A 20,178-nucleotide genomic window follows, 5' to 3' on the forward strand; every position below is an offset into this window, starting at 1 on the left:
TTTTATAATATAACCAATTAGGAAATGACATTCATAACCCAGGAACAAACATTGTGTTACATAGTGTTATACCTAGGTTGGATCTAGCACTATCATTCTAAAGGCTGTCAGGCTCCATCAATCAGCTAGAGACTTTTGAAAGCAGCAGAGCATGGTAAGCTAAATGGAGGGGCTTTTCCAGATGATAGGAGCATTCTGGCTGGGCTTCTGCTTGGAAGTGTTTTTGTTGTAAAAATTAAGTGCCCTCCCTATTTATAATTCAGTTCTTAATTTGAATTACACTTTAATTTTTTGTATTATTCTTTAAATAGACTTTAGCCTATGGTGATATGAACCATGAGTGGATTGGCAATGAATGGCTTCCCAGTTTGGGGCTCCCTCAGTATCGCAGCTATTTCATGGAGTGCCTTGTTGATGCTAGAATGCTGGATCACTTAACTAAGAAAGATCTTCGTGGTCAACTTAAAATGGTGGATAGTTTTCACAGGTAAATACATTTAACACAAGCATTATTAGCAAGTGTATGAACTCTGCTTCCTGATGCACCCACTTCTTTTTAACTTTACACAGAAATAGCTTTCAGTGTGGCATTATGTGTCTACGAAGACTAAACTATGACCGAAAAGAACTTGAAAGAAGAAGAGAAGAAAGTATGAATGAAATAAAAGGTAACCACTCAATTTCCTAGGTTTCTCTTTTTCATCATCATTTATTTATTTATTTATATCCCGCTTTTCTCCCATTGCTGGGATTCAAAGCAGCATACAATGGTTCAAAACCGCAGAAATTTCATAACAAAATATCAGTACGTCATCATAAACCAAATAAACAGATAAACAAATTGCACATTACATAAACCATATACAACAAACTTAATAGATATGACATATACCATTCAAATTTCCCTGAGCCTCAGGCCACTGAGGTGATCCATAAAAACAATTGTACTAAGATCCTAAAAACTCCATTAGTAAGTGAAATCATATTGTAATGGTCATTTATGAAATATTTTCCCTTGCCTAGAAAAAATTATACATTATAAGATGTTTTGCATCGGAAGGCACGTATCAGCGCTGGATTTTGTACAGTTTCATAATAGTGCTATTCGACCCTGTGTTCAGAATTTTTGACACTGTTCAGCACTTCTATCCAGAATTGTTTGAATATTGAATTTTGATTGTGTATCATTGAATTCATACTTCTGAGAAATCTTAGACAGAATGTGCACGTCTGTCTAAGAAATAGGTAAAATGCTATATAAAAGGAGTTCTTGAACTAACATTTGTCGTTAGTTGTATATGGTATACACTGACTTCTTATCCTGTTTGAAGTGTGTTGACAGCACATATTAATTGACTAATCAAGTAAAGAAGCAGGAAGTGCAAGTCTAATTTTACCTGTATACCAAAAAGGCAAATTGCTGATATAACAAATGGTAGTTGTTCCAAGTTTAAAGGTAGAATCGATGCATCACAGTTCTAGATACTATGCTAGGATCCACAATGTTATATACGAGCACCAATCCTTTTTTTAAAAAATCAATTCCCTTGTGACCACCCCACTGTCACCAAAAAAACTGGTCCTAATTTACAGAGATCTCATTGGAATATTATTCAGTGCAATTAGGAAACTACAGTGAGTTGCGAAATTCAACATACACTCACTTTTTTTTTTTGCTACATTCCACTCTCCTCTTTGTACTCTCCAAAAAGCTCTTGTGGGTCAGTAGACATAACAGGTTGGAGGTGGCACTGGGATCTGGTTTCAAGGGAAATAGGGGGTCCAGTGCAGATTGCCTTCCCCTCCTAGAACTCCCATTGGATTGTGCTCATGCATGTGCAATGACAGGATGAGACTAGATCTTGTTCTCATGTATAATTTTTTTTGTGACAATCATATACTTTTTTCCTCATAGATGTCCTTGTCTGGAGCAATGACAGAATGATTCACTGGGTGGTGTCCATTGGTCTGAAAGAATATGCAAATAATCTTATAGAAAGTGGTGTTCATGGTGCACTCTTGGCCTTAGATGAAACTTTTGATCACACCGCTCTAGCTCTTTCCTTACAAATACCTACTCAGAATACACAGGTAAAAGCAATAAACAATGTAATGGATAGTGTTTCTTACTCCTTGATATATTCTGGTTTTTTTATTTAGAATATAGATTTTTATGATTTTCTAAGTGATTTTTATCCTTGAGATATTCTGAATGCTGTAGTATATGTTGTTTGGGTAATAAATAGGTTTTCATGATCTTTTATAACATTAGAAATAAAATAAAGTTTTTATTATTATTTCCATCTGAAAGAGCCTATGAAGTTTTGAAAACATATTTTGTTTTCTGAAGCATTCAACTAAGAATTTTTCTTCATTAAATTTCATTTTAGGAAAGTACAGGATTAAGGATTATGGTTAATTTTTGTCTTAGCATTATCATCCACAGACAATTTTGAAATGACATTTTAGTCTTGGATTGTAAATGTAATGCAAATCTACAAAAGTGGAATCTTTTAGCTGGAGTTGAGTACATCCAAAAAATAGGTTGGGGGTAGTAATACACTTTATTATTTTATTACATTTGGTATTTGTGTAAGCATTGGTAAAAATACATTAAAAGATTCTCAAACTGCAATCCAAAGTTTGAAATGTTTGGATTTTATTAATTCTTCTTAATTCAGGCACGTGCTGTGTTGGAGAGGGAATTCAACAACCTTCTTGTGATGGGAACAGACAGGAGATTCGATGAAGTAAGTTTTATTAAGATTTAATCTTAGCATTATAATTAGTCACCATGAATTAATGCCCACCCTGCCACAGATCTTGGGCTAGAGTTACAGAAGGCTTTTAACTTTGGTGGGTTAACTGGACACAACCCTTTACACATTCACTGTTGAAGGATAGTATAATGGACTTTCTAGATACTATGCCTTGCTGAAGTATTCATTCTACATACTGCTTTTTTGCAAGCTGGAATTGAAATGAATTTAATTCCCATTGTTGACATTTGATGCACAGAAGACACTCCTGAAGACATTGTGAAGATGCAAAGTATTTGTAAGATCAGTTTGGTAGGCAAAAGGGTACTGGATTTCTCAGTAGTGATTTTATCATATAAAACATCACTCTAAATCAGAACTTTCCAAACTCTGTCATGACACATTAGTGTGTTGCCTGCAGTGTGTAGGTGTGTCATGCAAAAGTGCCAATTAATAGCCCCTTCCAGGTCACAACAGTGACCATGCTGTATAGGGATGGGAGGGCCAATTGAATCCTCCTGCAAAGGGGAGGCCAGTGTTAATTATTTGGGGCCAGGCGTGTGTTCTTTAAGAGATTCTTTCCCCTTCCTTTTGCAGCTCTCTTTGTCCCCTTGTTCTCTCTGGTAGCCATGGGCACTGGAATAGCTCAATGGGTGGGGGTTTGGCTATAGTTCTGAGGGTGCCTAGTTCAATACTAGCTTTTGGCACAGGATTTTTCTTCCTGATTTTAATTCATTTCATATTTAATCCTGCTTGGGTTTTTAAATTGTAATCCATTTTCTGGTCTTTTTAATGCTTTGTTGTGATTGTTTTCTTTGGGTCCTTCAGTTGTAATCCTTGCAAGTTAATTTAATTCATTTGATTTAGCATGATTAATTTGAGTATCTTCAGGTTTGTTTTGTCCCATACATTTCATTATTGCTTCCACATGGTGAACTTTTATGGTACATCTTTGTGCAAAATGCATACCTGTTTCTGCTATTCATCCCTGAATATTATAATTTATTTGTATGTTAATCATATTTCAAAGTGTATGCTCATTGATTTGACAGGATGATGATAAAAGCTTTAGACGAGCACCTTCATGGAGGAAAAAGTTTAGACCAAAGGATGTAAGAGGGTTAGCTGCTGGATCAGCAGAGACTCTCCCTGCAAACTTCAGAGTTACCACCTCAATGTCTTCACCTTCTATGCAGCCAAAGAAGATGCAAATTGATGGTAAAACTTAATATTCAAGCATGGTGGTTATTTACGCCTGAGGTTGACTGAAATATGTAGTTGAAGCATTTGCTTTCTTTGCTGGGTGGGTGAGGCATAATATGTGCATGACATGCAGTACTGCTTTAGTTTTTCAGTGAATGGTTTGCAATATTTGTATGTTCTATGTCTGTAGCATTAAAAATTGGCTTTTAAGAAACTCCTACTTAAGCAGATATAAATTTATTTTCATATGCTCATTTAGAAACCCTTTACACTGGTTTCCATTTAAAAGTAGACATATAAAATAATGCTGCATGTTGTTGATAAAGTCTGGCTCCTATACATAGTACAAGTTGACCTTAAAAGTCCTCCATTTTGGTTTGAAATCAAAGTATTCAGCAGTGGTAATTAGATTTCAGTAATTCTGTTTGGTGATGGGAGTTTTTAAATGCTCTTCTGTTATCACTCTCTCTTCAATCCTCTTGCCCCTTTCATCCTTGCTACTTCCCCTCAATTCTTATCTCAAACCTATCTCCTAAAATGCTGATCTCAACTCTTCTTTTCCCTCTATTTATGACTCAGTCATCTTTATCCTCCCTTCATCCTGAACTTGTTGGATATTAGTTTATATATCTGTTACCATTGCTTCTTCATCCCTGATGTTGTCTTCAGTTCCGTCACACTAGAGACTTCACTAGTTTCTATCTTTTATTTATTTATTTATTTATTTATTTGCAGTATTTCTACCCCGCCTTTCTCCACCCCACAGGGGTCTCAAGGTGGCTTTACATAGAAGGCAGTTATTTGATGCCTTGATAACAGTACAACAATAAAAGACATGCAAACAATCATAACATTCAAGTTAAACAATTAAAACATTTAAAATCACAGTCATAATTAATGACATGATCCACAGTAGAAACCAGGCCATTCCTATAGTCATAACATATCGATCAATATCTGTTTGTTTATTGCACAGGTTCTCTAAAGGCTTGGCCACAAAGCCACATTTTTACTTTCTTGCGGAAGATCAAAAGGGATGGGGTTGATCTAATATCCCTAGAGAGGTAGTTACAAAGCCAAGGGGCCACCACTGAAAAGGCCCTGTCTCTCATCCCCACCAGTCACGCCTGCGAGGAAGGTGGGACTGAGAGCAGGGCCTCCCCATATGATCTTAAACTATGGGATGGTTCGTAGAGGGACTCTTCTACTTACGTATAGAAGAGTCTTGTCATACTACAGTTATATGAAATAAAAATAAAACACATACATATTAAAAACAGGAACCATACCACGTCCTGATCAGGAGTTGAGAAAAAGCTGTGTAAAGGACAGTGCTTTCTGAAAGCATCCACTTATTTTAATGCTTATTAATGCAAGAGATGTTGCAGAATGCACTAGGCTGGATGGAGACCATAGACCAGTTCAAGAGATCTTTTTCTGATAGTGCCAGGAGCTTTTCTCAGGAGGGAGATCACTTGATTGTCTCTTACAAGCCCTGAAAAAAAAAACACAACACTCTAGCAGCCCCACCATAGTCTATTAATGGTGGGAGTTATTGATTTGGATGGGCTAATTGGAGAGCAGGGATGATTTCCAGGTTTGGATGCTTATCCAGAATGATCTCTTCTGCATTGCACCCAAAAGACTGGATTTGGGGACATGGGATGCAGAAAGGCCTGCTGATTTGTACATGTCATGCTGAATGTAGCCTTTGAACTGTAGAAATAAACTTAATAGTATTGATAGATTTCGAATGGCAGCCTTTTATTATATATTTGAATGAACATTGTAACTTTCAAATGTGGGGTATTTTTTATTTATGTAAATTATATATTTGTTAATTTCATTACATTAATTAAAAATTCTTTAGAACTTCCCAATATTTCTTAATCCCCCCTCCTTCCCAGATTGTAATTAGGTCCTTGATCAGGGGGTTTGAGGACATACTAGCTCAGTACTGAGTACACAGGAATAGAGGTAGCAATATAAGAAGCTGCTTTACAACGAGTCAAACCATTGATATCTTGCTAGCATCCATCCTTCCAGGGTTTTAGGTAGGTTTCCCCCCTGGACTTCTGTGGAGATGCCTGGAATTGAATATTGGCCCCACTTACATTTGTAATGGCAGCTATATTCATGGGATTCGGTGTGTGACATCCATATAACTAAATATGGGTTTTAGAATACACAGTGTCTCTTACCATATTAAAAAGTGATTCTAGAATATATGGCTAGTTTACATTCTGTGTAGCTAACCTTTATAACTGTATGGTGTTATTGTAACTGCATCGATATGTGATCCTAATACTAACTGCATGTTGTATTCTGCATGTCTTCCTAATTGTTGAAATAGGCAATGTATCAGCAACACAAAGATTGGATTCTGCTACAGTAAGGACTTATTCATGTTAAAGCCTTTAATTGGTAAGTAAGACTAAAACACTGCTTATTAAAGTTATATTATTCAAAGGTAGGGTGAAATGGCCTCATAAGGCTGCTTTCTGTAACATGCTGAAGAATACACTTAGCAGCTGGGATATAGAAATCTTATCTCAAATTGCTTTTCAGCTTTGTGAATTTATAAAACAGTTCAGAGACTGACAGAGCATGTTTTTGGAGGAAATGGTTTGAATATTCTGCACTTTGGCCCAGATCCGTGTATTCATCTCCTGTTTTTTAACATTTTATTTTGTATGTTGACCTTTTATGACTGTTTTATTGATGCTGATGTGTTATTGTTGAGTAATTTGTTTTATTGTCTTGCTGTTGTTATTATACTGTTGTGTTTGGACATGGCCCCATGTAAGCCTCCCCGAGTCCCTGGGGAGATGGGGCGGGGTATAAGAATAAAGTTGTTGTTGTTGTTGTTGTTGTTGTTGTTGTTGTTAATAATAATAATAATAATAATAATAATAATAATAATAATACACATGCTCCTTCCATAATATTCTTTTCTGCAATTCTCATGCTCTGCAATAAACATGCTCTGGACTTCAGGAATTCTGATTTCAGTAAACTTAGGGAAATGCTGGATAAGAGAGATCCCATGGTCAGAAATGCTCAAAAGTTGTGGCACATGAGAGTTCCCTAAAGATGAAATGTTTAAGATACAGAAGCAAATCGTTCCAGTGATGAAAACAATTATGAGGTATCTGAAGAAACCAGGGTAGATATACAAAGAAATTTCAGACAACCTCAGTTTCTAAAGATACAGAAAAATAAGCAACAGGAAACAGGAGGAGGTCAGAAATGATAAAGCTCAAAATGGGTCTCTCCTTTGGAGGTCTATAAACAGAGGTTCCAAGTAATAAGATTTGTTCAGCAGCAGAGCAGACTACTCTAAAGCTTATGGGCTGTGCTTCATTGAAGGTTTTTAAAAGGAGAGTGAATGGCCCTTTATTGGTGATAATTTAGCTGTGGATCCCTTCATTGATTGGGTAGATTAACTGGACAGTTGTAGGAATGGTTGTAGAAAATGGGATTTGTGAATGGCCTGTAAATAGGCTAAATGTCATCGATGTTGGTGCTTCCCTTTCTAACCAGCTGTTAGTGGCCCAGGCCAATCAGGTTTTACGACATAGGCCAACCATGTCCATTTCTCTTGTCAGTGTTTTGACATTGAAGGGGAGTGGGTAGCCAGAGACTGTTAACTGTGCAAGAAGTTGGAGTCATTGAGGGAATAAAAGCTATGTCTTTTATGAGACAAATAACAAAAAGGAATGCTGGAATCCTGTACAGGAAATAATCCTAATATACAGGATAGACACCAGTAGTTTTAAGACTGGTTTGTGAGTCAACACATAGATTATATGTAGTTGTATATCGGTTATATGTGTAGTTCTCATCAGAAAAGATATATATCCTGTATCAAATTTACTTTTTTTCAGTGATGTGCATGTAGTATGGTTATCTAGGAAGAACGGCAGCTGGAAAGTTCAGCACTTTTCAGGAGACTGTCAGTGGTGTGAAACTGCACCCTGAAGTCTTTCTTACTATTGATCATTTGTTTGGGTCTGGCATGGAAAGGAAGTCTGGGCTGAATCAGGCTGTGTGTGTGTGTCTCCCCCCTTAAAAAGGCCATTTGGCATTGCGAGAAGCTTCTACTGTTTTCACTATTGCTATAAAAATATGTATAGCAGCACCTGGATTTTTACTCTTAACAGGATGTTTTTTTCACTTTCAGTATATCCCCACTATTTCTACAGATGATCTGGAACATTTTGAGCCCAGAAGACCATATTTTGGAAAGAACTGAAATCTTTAATCTGTTAATATTTGTTAAATCTACACTTTGAAATATTTTATTACAGAGTTTTTTAATTAGAACATGAATTTGTGAGCACAATAGAGAAAAGTATTTTAGAATTTAATGTTTCTTATATTTATATAAGTGTACGTGAGTCCCATTACTCGTTTCTGTTAGTGTTCAATCTACATCAATTTCTTGCTGACTTGTTAATTTTAGTTTTTTCTCATCTGAATGTACTGTAATGCTTGTACGTATCTGCCCCTATAAGCAGTATAGGGTTTTTGTAAATTATGCATTTATTGTAATTATCAGTAATGGTTTTTAATAAAGTGAAGGTGAAAAGGATTTTGCTATCTTTGTAAAGGTATCATGACACCAAGCAGTATATATTTTGCCATTTGGAAAATGCTATGTCTAAAATGGAAATAAAACTGGTGCGGTTTTTTTCCTAGCATATGTTTATTAATTAACCAGGCATGGTACCTGATTCTATTTCTGTTCATAACAGTACTTTTCCATATAGCATTTGATTTTAGTATGGTTTTATTTAAGTTTTCTGTTCAGTATAACTTGCTTCACATTCTAAACCATGGGAGTGACTAGGACACTATGAAATGTGTGAGACCTGGTAAGGTCATTTTGTAACTACTTTATGTGGCTGTATTTGTACAGTCTGTGTTCATTGACTGAACATAAGCCATAAATGACGGTATTTTCTGTTAACCAGGGATAGCCTCTAATAGTACAGCAGGCAACAAGGAGCTGTCTCTTGTATTTTGATGTGAAAATGTTTGCAGAAAGATATTAATGCAGTTCTTTTTAGTGGACCAATCACAATGCACTGCAATCTCACAATGAGATGTCGGCAGCTCAAGAAGCTGGAGCATGTTGTAGTGCAACTATTAAAAGGCCTTACTTTTCATATGTCATCTTTTGCATATTTATAAACATATTTTAAATTCTGGATGTTTTTTAGAAATTGATAATTTTAGCCATTTCAAAAAGTGTAGGTAGAAGTTGCATCTTTTAAATATCCTCTTAAGAAGCCAGCAAATAATAAGTTCAGATCATGGTGCATTATTTATTATGCAATAATATATACAGCATGTCTTTTCTGTTTTTGGTTTTGGCTTTTCTTAATTGTATAACTGAAATTCATTTTTCTATTAACCTTGTATGTATACTTCTGATTATGTAACAAATTATGTACAGTCTAAGTACTTTGAACTATTTTTATCACAGTATTATTTATTGTTCTTTCTCTCAATAAAGTACTGAAGCATTTTTCCACTGCCAATAAAATACTGTTGTCTTGTGATGGATTTTCAAGAGTTTAAAAGTGAGATTTCAATTATTAAAGTAATATAATTACAAAGAAATAACCAGTACTTGTAGAAGGGAAGTAAAAAAAACCCTGAAGTTCATAATGATTTCAGGTTTGCTAGAGAGATCAACATATTTAAAGGGTTTCATGGTTACGTTTGGAGCAAGAGAAAGAAAATTATACTGTCATTTTATAGAAAAGATGGTGAAATGCTAATAAGACAGAGAGAAGGCCTAACTGTTCAAAACCTTCTTTGCATCAGTCGTCTTCTAAAAAGAAACAGTGCTCCAACTCCAATACCAATTCCTGTAAATGACTTGAATTCTACAGGGTTGGATTAATTGCTTTTAAGGGATATTAAAGGAATGTACAGATGTAATCTCAGAGCCACTGTCAATAATGTGTGAGAATTCTTGCAACAGATTGAGGAGAGTAAGTTTCCCTATCTACACAAAATGCAAAAAAAAAGATCAGGGCAAATACTGCTCAGTTAATTTGACATTGACACTATGATTTTTTTTATAACAGATCATGAAATACTAAGGAAGAAATGCTGTAATTACTAATAGCCAGCATTGATTTGTCAAAAACACGTTATACTAAACTAACCTTAATCCTCTTTTAAACACAGAATTACTAGCATCGTAGACCAGGTGAGAACTTTAGATATAGTATATTGCGATTTCAGTAAGGTACCCAATACTTGAGGGAGCTATTCTCCCCATAAATGCTTACCCAAAGATTAAGATTTGCTGGGGTGGGGTCCTCCATACACCACCACTAAGATAACAAAAAAAACTGTCAGGATATGGCTTTATCAGCCATTACACCCCAACTGTGGAATAGTTGCCTTCTGGAAACCCAACTGGCGCCAAGATTCAAGTCCTTTAGTTAAAACGGAGAATACAAAAGAGTAAGTGGAGTAGCAATACCCTAGCAGTGGTTCTCAACCTTTTCTTCACTACAGACCCTCCTGCTTAAATACTTTTTGTGGCTGCGGACCACCAAGACTCAAGATTCAAAGCACTAGATTGCATCAAATAATTTTTTCAGTTTTCCCTTGAAGTTCCTTCAAAATTCTGGTTTCAATTGGCTGATAATGGTTTTTCCAGTTTTGTTTTTGGATTGTTTGCATGATTTTTTGCATTTTAAGGACTTTGAAGATTGTGCCAGCAACAAATTAAATCAAAGTGTCCCCTTTTGGAATTAGATTTTCCAGTCAGGGGACAATTTTCTCAATTTGTTTAAAAGGATTGTAGGTCGGTGGGATTTAATGTCCACAAAAATAGTCTGCAGGATACATTTTCCCCATTGCTGATTTCTTGTTTGTTGTGTGAGCTCATTTCAAAGCTGTACATTTTAGAGAAGATGAACATGTGCCATGTTTTAAAGACAAAAAATTATCACATAATTTTCAACTGCTCTAAGACCCAAGCCAGCTAATTAAGACTATGGAATGGCTGAAATAACTTACATTCGCATTCTCCCCTGCTAATGGCACCGATGATGCAACCCAAAATGTTGTGAATTTCTCCTGTAAGTAAAAGCTTTTACAGTCTCCCGGCACCAATACCTGCAGTTATAAAAGTGGTGCAAAATAGTTTATAATGGCTGGAAAGGGCTTTCATGGTGTGCTGCATTTCATAGACTGTACCAGTAATGTTCTTGTAGCACTAGGTTTTTAAATAAGATGGATAGCCTTCCTGCAGAATATTAAAAGGGCAGGTTGCAACAAACAGATTAGGAGGCAGACTCAATGTTAGTTCACAGTGGTTCTTACAAATGTTCTCACATAATGCTAACTCACACAATTACTTATGAAAAAAGGAATACTCTTAATGGGAGAGAGGCGTGAGGAATGCCAATCTAAACTTTGGGAGGCTCAAGAAGCTGCCCACAATGTCAAAACTCCAGTCTTATGCATAGCTGATAATTAAGACTGTCCTGCCAAATGTGACTGATGGATGTAAGAGACAGACATATAACTGGAAATTTCCTAATGATATTACAGAAACCAGGTCAGTAGCAAGCAGATGGAAGGTATATACCAGGGGTCCCCAAACTTTTTAAACGGGGGGCCAGTTCATGATCCTTTGGACCGTTGGAGGGCCAGACTATAGTTGGCCACTGAGCAATAATAATAAATAATAATAATAATAATAATAGACCCTTGGGCCATTGAGTCCAACCCCCTTCTGCCTTTGTGCACCGAAAGCACAAGCAAAGCACCCCTGACAGATGGCCTCCCAGCCTCAATGTCAATAATAATCATAACAATAATAATAATAAAAAGAGGGTTGGAAGAGACCCCTTGGGCCATTTAGTCCAACCTCTTTCTGCCTTTGTGCACCAAAAGCACAAGCAAAGCACCCCTGACAGATGGCCACCCAGCCTCAATGATGATGATAATGATAATAATAATAATAATAAGGGTTGTAAGAGAAAAAGAGACCCCTTGGGTCATTTAGCCCAACCCCCTTCTGCCCTTGTGCTGTGGGGGCCGGATAAATGGCTACGATGGGTCGCATCCGGCCCCTGGGCCTTAGGTTGGGGACCCCTGGTATATACCATCAGGATCCTGAACTTATTTCTGTGGTTCAGCAACCCCTAAGCCTGATGAGTGAATTGACTAGTCTTATGACACATGAAATATGAATATGATCCATTCATCTGTGCTACTCTTAGGAAATTATAGTGGAAAGGAAATTATGTTTCTTGTAGCTATAGAAACTGTATCTGTATGTACTTGTCTGATGTTGAATAGCAGCAATCAGTATAGAATTGCTCTGCATCCTTCTTGGTAGCCGGGTTTCATTGCAAACACAGCTTTTTTCAGGATCGCGTCCTCAATCTGTGGTTCTGAAATTACAGATTACATTTTATGATGCAAATATAGAATCAAAATGACATTTATTATTTTAGATCTGAGGCAACTATTTGCATCTAGAACAATAACAGTTTATGTTTCAAAGCACAGAAAGAGGAAACTTTTTTTTCTTTTGGTTTAAGAAAGGAGTAAGCAAGGGAAAGGGCCCCTGGTGGCACAATGTGTTAAAGCGCTGAGTTGCTGAACTTGTGGACCAAAAGGTCCCAGGTTCAAATCCCGGGAGTGGAATGAGCGCCTGCTGTTAGCCCCAGCTCCTGCCAAACTAGCAGTTTGAAAACATGCAAATGTGAGTAGATCAATAGGTACCGCTCCAGCGGGAAGGTAACGGTGCGCCATGCAGTCATGCCGGCCACATGACCTTGGAGGTGTCTCTGGACAACGCCAGCTCTTCGGCTTAGAAATGGAGATGAGCACCAACCCCCAGAGTCGGTCACGACTGGACTTAACATCAGGGGAAACCTTTACCTTTAAGCAAGGGAAAAGGAGAAAGGACCATACATAATAGCCAGGACCTTTTTGACATCAAATACAACTAATAAAATAATATTGAAGTGTCAATAACATTTTATTGTGCTTAATGTTAAGCAAAACAAGGTCTGGGGTGAGTGTGAAATTGGCAGAATTACAATTTAATCTGTCCTGATCTCAGTGTTTAGATAAACAGCAAAAAGAGGCCGAAGACCTAGCAAAACTAGGCTGCCTCAAGTGCTCTGGAGTCTTCTGGCTAGGCTAATGGACAGAAATACATAAACAGAGGCATATTCCCTTGCCAGTTTTCTCTTGAAAGCTTTATCATCATCATCATCATTATCTGCCTTTCTCCCCATGGGGACTCAAAGTGGCTAACAATCCCACACTTAGTCAAGTATAAAAAGCACAATACAAAAGTTAAAAAATTAAATAGTAACTGTGTTAAAAAACATTAAATACAATAAATACATTTAAAATGACTCTTAAAACTCACAGCAGCTAAGATTTATAACACCCATCCTACCTCACAAGAACTTCAAGGAAAACCTCGTTCTATCTTCCCAGATTAAAAAAAAAAGTTTAATTTATTATTTCAAATATTTATATCCTGCCCTATATTCAAGGATTCAGAGCATAAAGCAATACAATCAATTTCAGAGTAACGATTACTTTAAAAGACTACAAATATATGAAACAATGTATCATTTCAAACTAGACTTAAAAATAGAGTTAAAACAATTTAAAATAATCCACTACACATGTCCAAACATGATAAAATTAATTAGACATCAAAAGCTTCATCAAAAAGTCATGTTTTGACCTTCTGCCTCAATGTCACCAGTATCAGTATCAGTGGAGTTCTTTGTATTCCACAAGTGGGGTGCCGTGGCAGAGAAGGCCCTTCCCTTTCGCTTCCCACAATATATTTACTCCATTGGTGCTACACAATGGAGGACTCTGAAACATCTCACTTCTCAAACAAGCATATATAGAGAGGGGCTGGTCCTCAAGTATCATGGTCCTAAGCCATCTGGGGATTTAAAAATACAGTCAGTTGTCCACATTTGAAGTTCTGACTTGTGAGGATTAGACTATTCACAGGTTTGGTGTATGAGTAAAATGTTATCTCTAGAACAGTGGTTCTCAGACTAGGGTCTCCAGATGTTTTTGGCCTACAACTCCCAGAAATCCCAGCCAGTTAACCAGCTTTTAGGATTTCTGGGAGTTGAAGGCCAAAAACTTCTGGGGACCCACAGGTTGAGAACCACTGTTCTAGAAACTCTTAAGTCCTCCAGTGAAATCAATTCTATGTTTCATTTTGAGTGGAACTTTCACAGGGGCTCCGTACAGGGAAAGAGCCACTCCTATATTATGACAGCTCCATTGGCGGCCAGTCTGCTTCCAGGCTAAATACAAAGTGCTGGTGTTTACCTATAAAGCCCTAAACGGTTCGGGTCCAGGCTATTTGTCCAACCGCATCTCCCTATATAGACCACCTCGCACACTGCGGTCAGCGGAGGAGGCCCTACTCTCAGTCCCACCCACATCACAAGGGCGGACAGTGGGAATGAGAGGGGGCCTTCTCCGTGATCACTCCCCGCCTCTGGAATTTCCTCCCTAAAGAAATAAAAATACCCCCACCCTCCTCTCCTTCAGAAAAAAATACCTATGCACTTTAGAGTACAGAGAGGAGGACTAGCACAATTTAATTAGCACTTTATGACTGCTGCGGTCTAATTTAATTCACAACTACAGTCAGGCACTTTACATTTTAATCATCTAATTGTCTAGGATATATGTTTTTGGGGCAATTATGTTCTATTATTGTAATTATGTTTTATTTAAGTAGCTGTATTTCGTATTACTTTAACCTTAATTCTTTTCTGGTAATTAGTTTATTACTGTCCATTTTGCATTTCTGATGTTGTGTGATTTTAAATTGTGGCATTGAATGTTTGCCTTTTTATATGTATGTAAACGGCCCTGAGTCCCCTTTGGGGAGAGAGGGTGATCTAGAAATAAAGTATTATTACTATTATTTGAAATACAACAAGATGAGTCCACAGCAAACACTCTGCTGGCTGTTGAATTGGATCACAAGTTGGACCCTTCCCAAGTGTCTAGGACTGTGTGGTGTATTGGTGAATAATGCATGCAGATCCCAGCAAGGTGGCCTTCTGCAGCTGGCAGGTGGTAATTTTGTCAGCGCCGATTGTCTTTAAGTGCAGGCCAAGATTTTTAGGCACTGCACCCAGTGTGCCGATCACCACTGGGACCATCTTGACTGGCTTGTGCCAGAGTCTTTGTAATTTGATCTTTAAATCCTCATATCATGTCAGCTTTTCCAGTTGTTTCTCCTCAATCCTGCTGTCACCTGGGATTGCTACATTGACAATCCATACTTTGGTTTTTAACACGATCGTGAGATCAGGAGTATTGTGCTCCAAAACTCTGTCCAGAGTAGCCTGACATGTTCATTCTCTGTAACTTTTTCTGGCTTGTGATCCCACCAGTTCTTTGTCGCAGGCAGATGGTATTTGTGGCACAAGTTCCAATGAATCATGGTGTTATGTCTCTGCTTGTAGTCTGTCTGTGCAATCTTCTTGCAGCAGTTGAGGATGTGATCTATTGTTTCATCTGCTTCCTTGTAGCGTCTACATTTGGAATCTGTCATCAACTTTTCAATTTTGGCTTTGGTTCTAATGGCTTGTTCTTGGGCTGCCAGAATCAGGCCCTCCATCTCCTTTTTTAAAGTTCCATTTGTGAGCCACAGTTATGTTTTTTCTTTGTCAATTTGGCTCTCAATTTTTCCCAGGAACTGTCCATGGAGAGCCTTCTTTCGCCAGTTTTCTCTTCTGCTCTGGATTGTGTTTTTACGGTATTCACTCTTTGTCTTTTGCACTTGAAGCAGTTTACTACTCTTGACTTCCTTCAATGTTGGTTCTTGACTGCCTTTCACATAATCTGCCAAAGCATGCTTCTCTTCCTCTACCGTTTGTTTCACTTGCAGAAGCCCTCTGCCTCCCGAATTCCTGGGCAGGTAAAGTCTGTCGACATCACTACGCGGGTGCAGTGAGTAGTGGATTGTCATCAGTTTTCTTGTTTTTCTGTCCAGATCATCTAGCTCTGCTTGTGTCCAGTTCACAATTCCAGCAGTGTATCTAATGACAGGTATGGCCCAGGTGTTGATAGCCTTGATCGTATTTCCACCATTTAATTTGCTCTTCAAAACCTTTCTAACTCTTGGATATATTCTTTGTTGACCACATTTTTCACATGCCCATGCTTGATGTTGTCTAACAGCCCAGATATTATTATTATTATTATTATTATTATTATTATTATTATTATTATTGACACAATAACATTGTATTACACAGCAAACAAGATAGATATGCTGGATTTCATATCACAAAATCACAAGTCGAACACTTCCCAAGTGTCTAGGACTGTGTGATGTATTATTATTATTATTATTATTATTATTATTATTATTATTATTATTATTATTATCCTCTGCTCCTAACCCCAGTGATTGCGGAGAGTTGACTTTATCTCTTATTAGGGAAAGGGAGTAGTCCTTCTTCAATTAAATTACATTTTAATGGTGAATCCTCTTTTGGAAAAATATGATTATGTCCAGTTGTCTTTTATGTCAGCCTGTCTTGGTTATAGCCTAAACTTTAAAGGAACTATCCTTTAGGTGCTGTATTCTAATAATGTAATAGGTTAAGTACTTGCCAGCTGCTTGCACACAGAAAAAGAAGAGGTAGCAATACCCTCTCCATTATCACAGCTGAGATCAACTATTGTTGGGCTCTTCCCATGCAGATCTGCCTCCCAGCATTATCATTCCACCTACTCATTATTCTGTTGGACAGCAATCTCATTTTTATTGCATTATACACTGTACATGACCTTGAAATCTGCCAGAATGAAGACTATGCTGGAAGCTTTAAAGTTATAAACAAGAAAACAAAACCAGTTATGCAGCCATAAGAGAGGTACTCAGAAATAAGACTGAGATATGAGCCTGCTTTGAGGGACCCTGAGACCTGGGGATGGGGGAGTACAAACCCCAAAATTTCTGAATGAAATCCTGAAGAAGAACTCTCATGTGAGTAACCAAGGAGGATATATTGTGGCATTTTGTTTCACATCACTGCTACCTAACTCTAATAGAATTGGTACCCATTCGTTTTAAGTTTTCTCTACTCTCACCATCCCTATAGCTCATCTATAATACCTCTTAAATAGTTTACGTTTAATATGTGTGGTGTTTTATTATTCTTCAACAAATCTTTCTGGGTATTCCGACTTTGCACCTGAAATATTTTTTGTGTTTGATCTATTAGAAGTATACACAAAAAGCATAGCAGACATAGAAATGGTTGCCAGGCTCAAGTATTCTGGTGAAGCTACACAGACACCTCTAGTTGCCTGCATCCAAGGGCTCTTCCATGCTGCCCCTATATACCAGGATCTGATCCCAGATTATCTGCTTATCCCAGGTTTTCTGGCAGTGGTGACTCATATAATCCAGTTTAAAGCCAATAACCCAGGATCGGATTCTGGGATATAGGGGAGGTGTGGAAGGAGCCCAATTTCGGGGTTAAACTCAGAAGTGAGTCTGATTAGGGGAGTGACATCAACAGGGCAATTCCTGATAAGAAGGGGCCCTTCCACACAGTCATATAACCCAGAATATCAAAGCAGATAATTCATAATTCAAAATTGGGTTATTTGAGTCCATACTGTCATATAATCCACTTCAATGTGGATTTTATACAGTTTGTGGAAGGGACCAAAGAGAGAAACAATTAATCCCAGGAACTTCAAGCAGAAATGAAGTATAATTAAGATATATTAATGTAGTTATAATAATAACAATAATAATATTTTTATTTTCCACCTTTCCTACTGATTCAAGACAGGTACAAAAAATTCAAAAACATGTGAACATAAAATATGTACAATAAATTACATAGATAAAAATACAAAAATATAAAAAAAATTGCACCAAACAGATACAGAATTGACATATAGTAGCAATAGAATGTAAACCCAAACTCATGACTAAAAGTTGACCGGGTAGACCTGCTGGAAGAGATGGGTCTCAATTGTGTTTTAAATTTCGATAGCTCATTTAGCTGCTGGAACTCTTCTGGCAGGTTCTTCCACAGTCTTCGAGAGGTCAATGAAAAAGTCCTCTGCCTTATGGTCACAAGTTGAGTTCTGGCTGGTTGGAATAGCTGTCCTCCAGAGGGCCTAATGATCCTAAAGGGCAGATTGTGCAGGAGAAGGCAATCCTGTAGGTAACTTGGATCTAATAGGTCTGGATGGGGTGGCCAATGCTTACTGAACTCAAAAGCTTAATGAAGTCTGTCTGATTATCCACTAACCTGCATGATAGAAAGGGGAATCCCAGGACTGGTGCATGAGGAAATATGTACTACATTGGAATCTTTGTGGTTGCAATTGTCCCCACTTCTGCTTTCGCTCTAATGCTGGGAACTGAGGCAGACATATGAGCAAGTGCACAACTGAGGGCAGGAGAGAAACACACTTTAAGGACCCAGTTAGTCAGCCACAGGAAGGGATACGGAAATACACTTATGAGGTCCAATAAACCTCAAAACAAAGCAGTATGTGTACAGAGGGAAAGTCACACTTAAAAGGAACATGATCAAACAGAATGTGAGGATGGAAACAAAATGCAGTGTGACTAAATCATCTTTAACTGGAGCTATGTATATCTGAAGAAATAATGCTGAACTTAATTTCAGAACTAATCATGTTAACAAATATGCGGTTTTTCATCAGAATGTGATTGCTTTATTTAGAATAAGCAGATGAGTACCGTAATAAATGTAAATTAGAAGGTAAGACAGGAGAAAGGAAAAAGAACCCCAAAAAACTGTGAATATCGCAGATGACATTTCTTTAAAAGCATTGCATCAAATCAACATTTGGCAATGCAGTGCACACCAGTCTTCCCACCAGCAGACATGAAGCAGAAATAAAAGGTACGTTGAAACAAGCCAAACAGAACATGGGCACTTTGCATTATATCCTAGCTTCATTCACAAGAATAGGATAAATCTCTAGGCTTATTGGGCTAATCATCTCTTTAATCTGCCTTCTGTTATGATCTGACTCAATTGCTCAAACAGATATTTATTGGGGCTACTCTGCAGGCGTGTTTATCTCGACTGTGCAATGACCTTGCTTAATTAGATACAATGGAGGACATAGTGACTACACATGAAACAGAAATGTGCTAACAGAGCACTCCTTGCAAAAATCAGCAATTCAACCAAAGGAAAACAAGGGAAGCTGTGGTATTCAGCATCTGAAATGCACTTCTAAATATTAAGGAGGAATTGAAAGAAATAATGTTTATCCACATGTTGAAGGTCAAGTGTTAAAATTAAGCATTTCTGCTTAATTTTAAATCAGATTCCTACTAGTTTCACAAAAGCTTGACTCAGTTGAGAGAAAGTTCATATTTGGACTTTATGGATTTTACTCCAGCATTTAACTGACAGAGAGCACCCACTGGGGAAAAATGATGACATTCCACTACAGATAAGTGTCTGAAGAGAGCTGCTGGCTAAAGCTGCTATGAGCTACAGTCCATTTGGAGGACCACCCTTTGCCCACCCTGCTCGTCACAGCATTCATGATTCATGTCTCATTCTCCTCCACATCTTTATCAATATATCAAGCTTTAATTTACCCCAACAAAGTAAGTCTAAGTGTACTTCTATCCTTGAATATATACTGTAATTTCTTTATCCATAAACAACCACAACAGTTTCCCGTACTGAAAACAGTCCCTGCTTCTTAGGTTCCTTCTACACTGCCATATAAAATCTAGATTATCTGCTTTGATAATCTGGATTATATGGCAGTGTAGAGGGGGCCTTAGAATTCGGTGCCAGATGGTATTGATGTTGCCATTCTGAGACAGGTACTGAATAATTATAAGCACAAAATTACCAGTCTCAAAATTCCACATAAGATGGAGCTATGGCCAGTAGAATAGTATCAGGCTGTTGTATCTATGCAGTTTGAATTTAATCCAAATACCAATTTGGAATCTAAATGAACACTGAGCCTAATGCTGTGCACATTTGAGTAGACATTACATAAGCTTGTTCCCAGAAAGAGCCGCAAGGTGCTGACTGAGGGAAATGCTAATTGGTTGCTTGACATTGTTAATCTAAATTCAAAGATGTAGTCTGGAATATCATTATGTAAAGAGATCTTGGAACACCTTTGA

General features: G+C 37.5%; 1 protein-coding gene across 5 annotated transcripts in view; it reads left to right on the plus strand.

Annotated features, from left to right (window-relative positions):
• ppfia1 (PTPRF interacting protein alpha 1) overlaps positions 1 to 9,513 on the plus strand; it is a 68,168-nt gene extending 58,655 nt beyond the window's left edge. For all 5 annotated transcript variants that reach the window (XM_062967844.1, XM_062967845.1, XM_062967847.1 and 2 more), the window contains 7 exons: positions 312 to 487; positions 571 to 668; positions 1,916 to 2,091; positions 2,682 to 2,750; positions 3,812 to 3,977; positions 6,316 to 6,386; positions 8,146 to 9,513. In XM_062967844.1, coding sequence (XP_062823914.1) covers positions 312 to 487; positions 571 to 668; positions 1,916 to 2,091; positions 2,682 to 2,750; positions 3,812 to 3,977; positions 6,316 to 6,374 — 744 coding nt within the window. In that variant the 3' untranslated portion in view covers positions 6,375 to 6,386; positions 8,146 to 9,513. The remainder of the gene's footprint in view (positions 1 to 311; positions 488 to 570; positions 669 to 1,915; positions 2,092 to 2,681; positions 2,751 to 3,811; positions 3,978 to 6,315; positions 6,387 to 8,145) is intronic.
• The last annotated feature ends 10,665 nt before the right edge of the window (positions 9,514 to 20,178 follow it).

The sequence above is a fragment of the Anolis carolinensis genome, chromosome 1 (assembly GCF_035594765.1).
Source record: "Anolis carolinensis isolate JA03-04 chromosome 1, rAnoCar3.1.pri, whole genome shotgun sequence".
Lineage (NCBI taxonomy): Eukaryota > Metazoa > Chordata > Lepidosauria > Squamata > Dactyloidae > Anolis > Anolis carolinensis.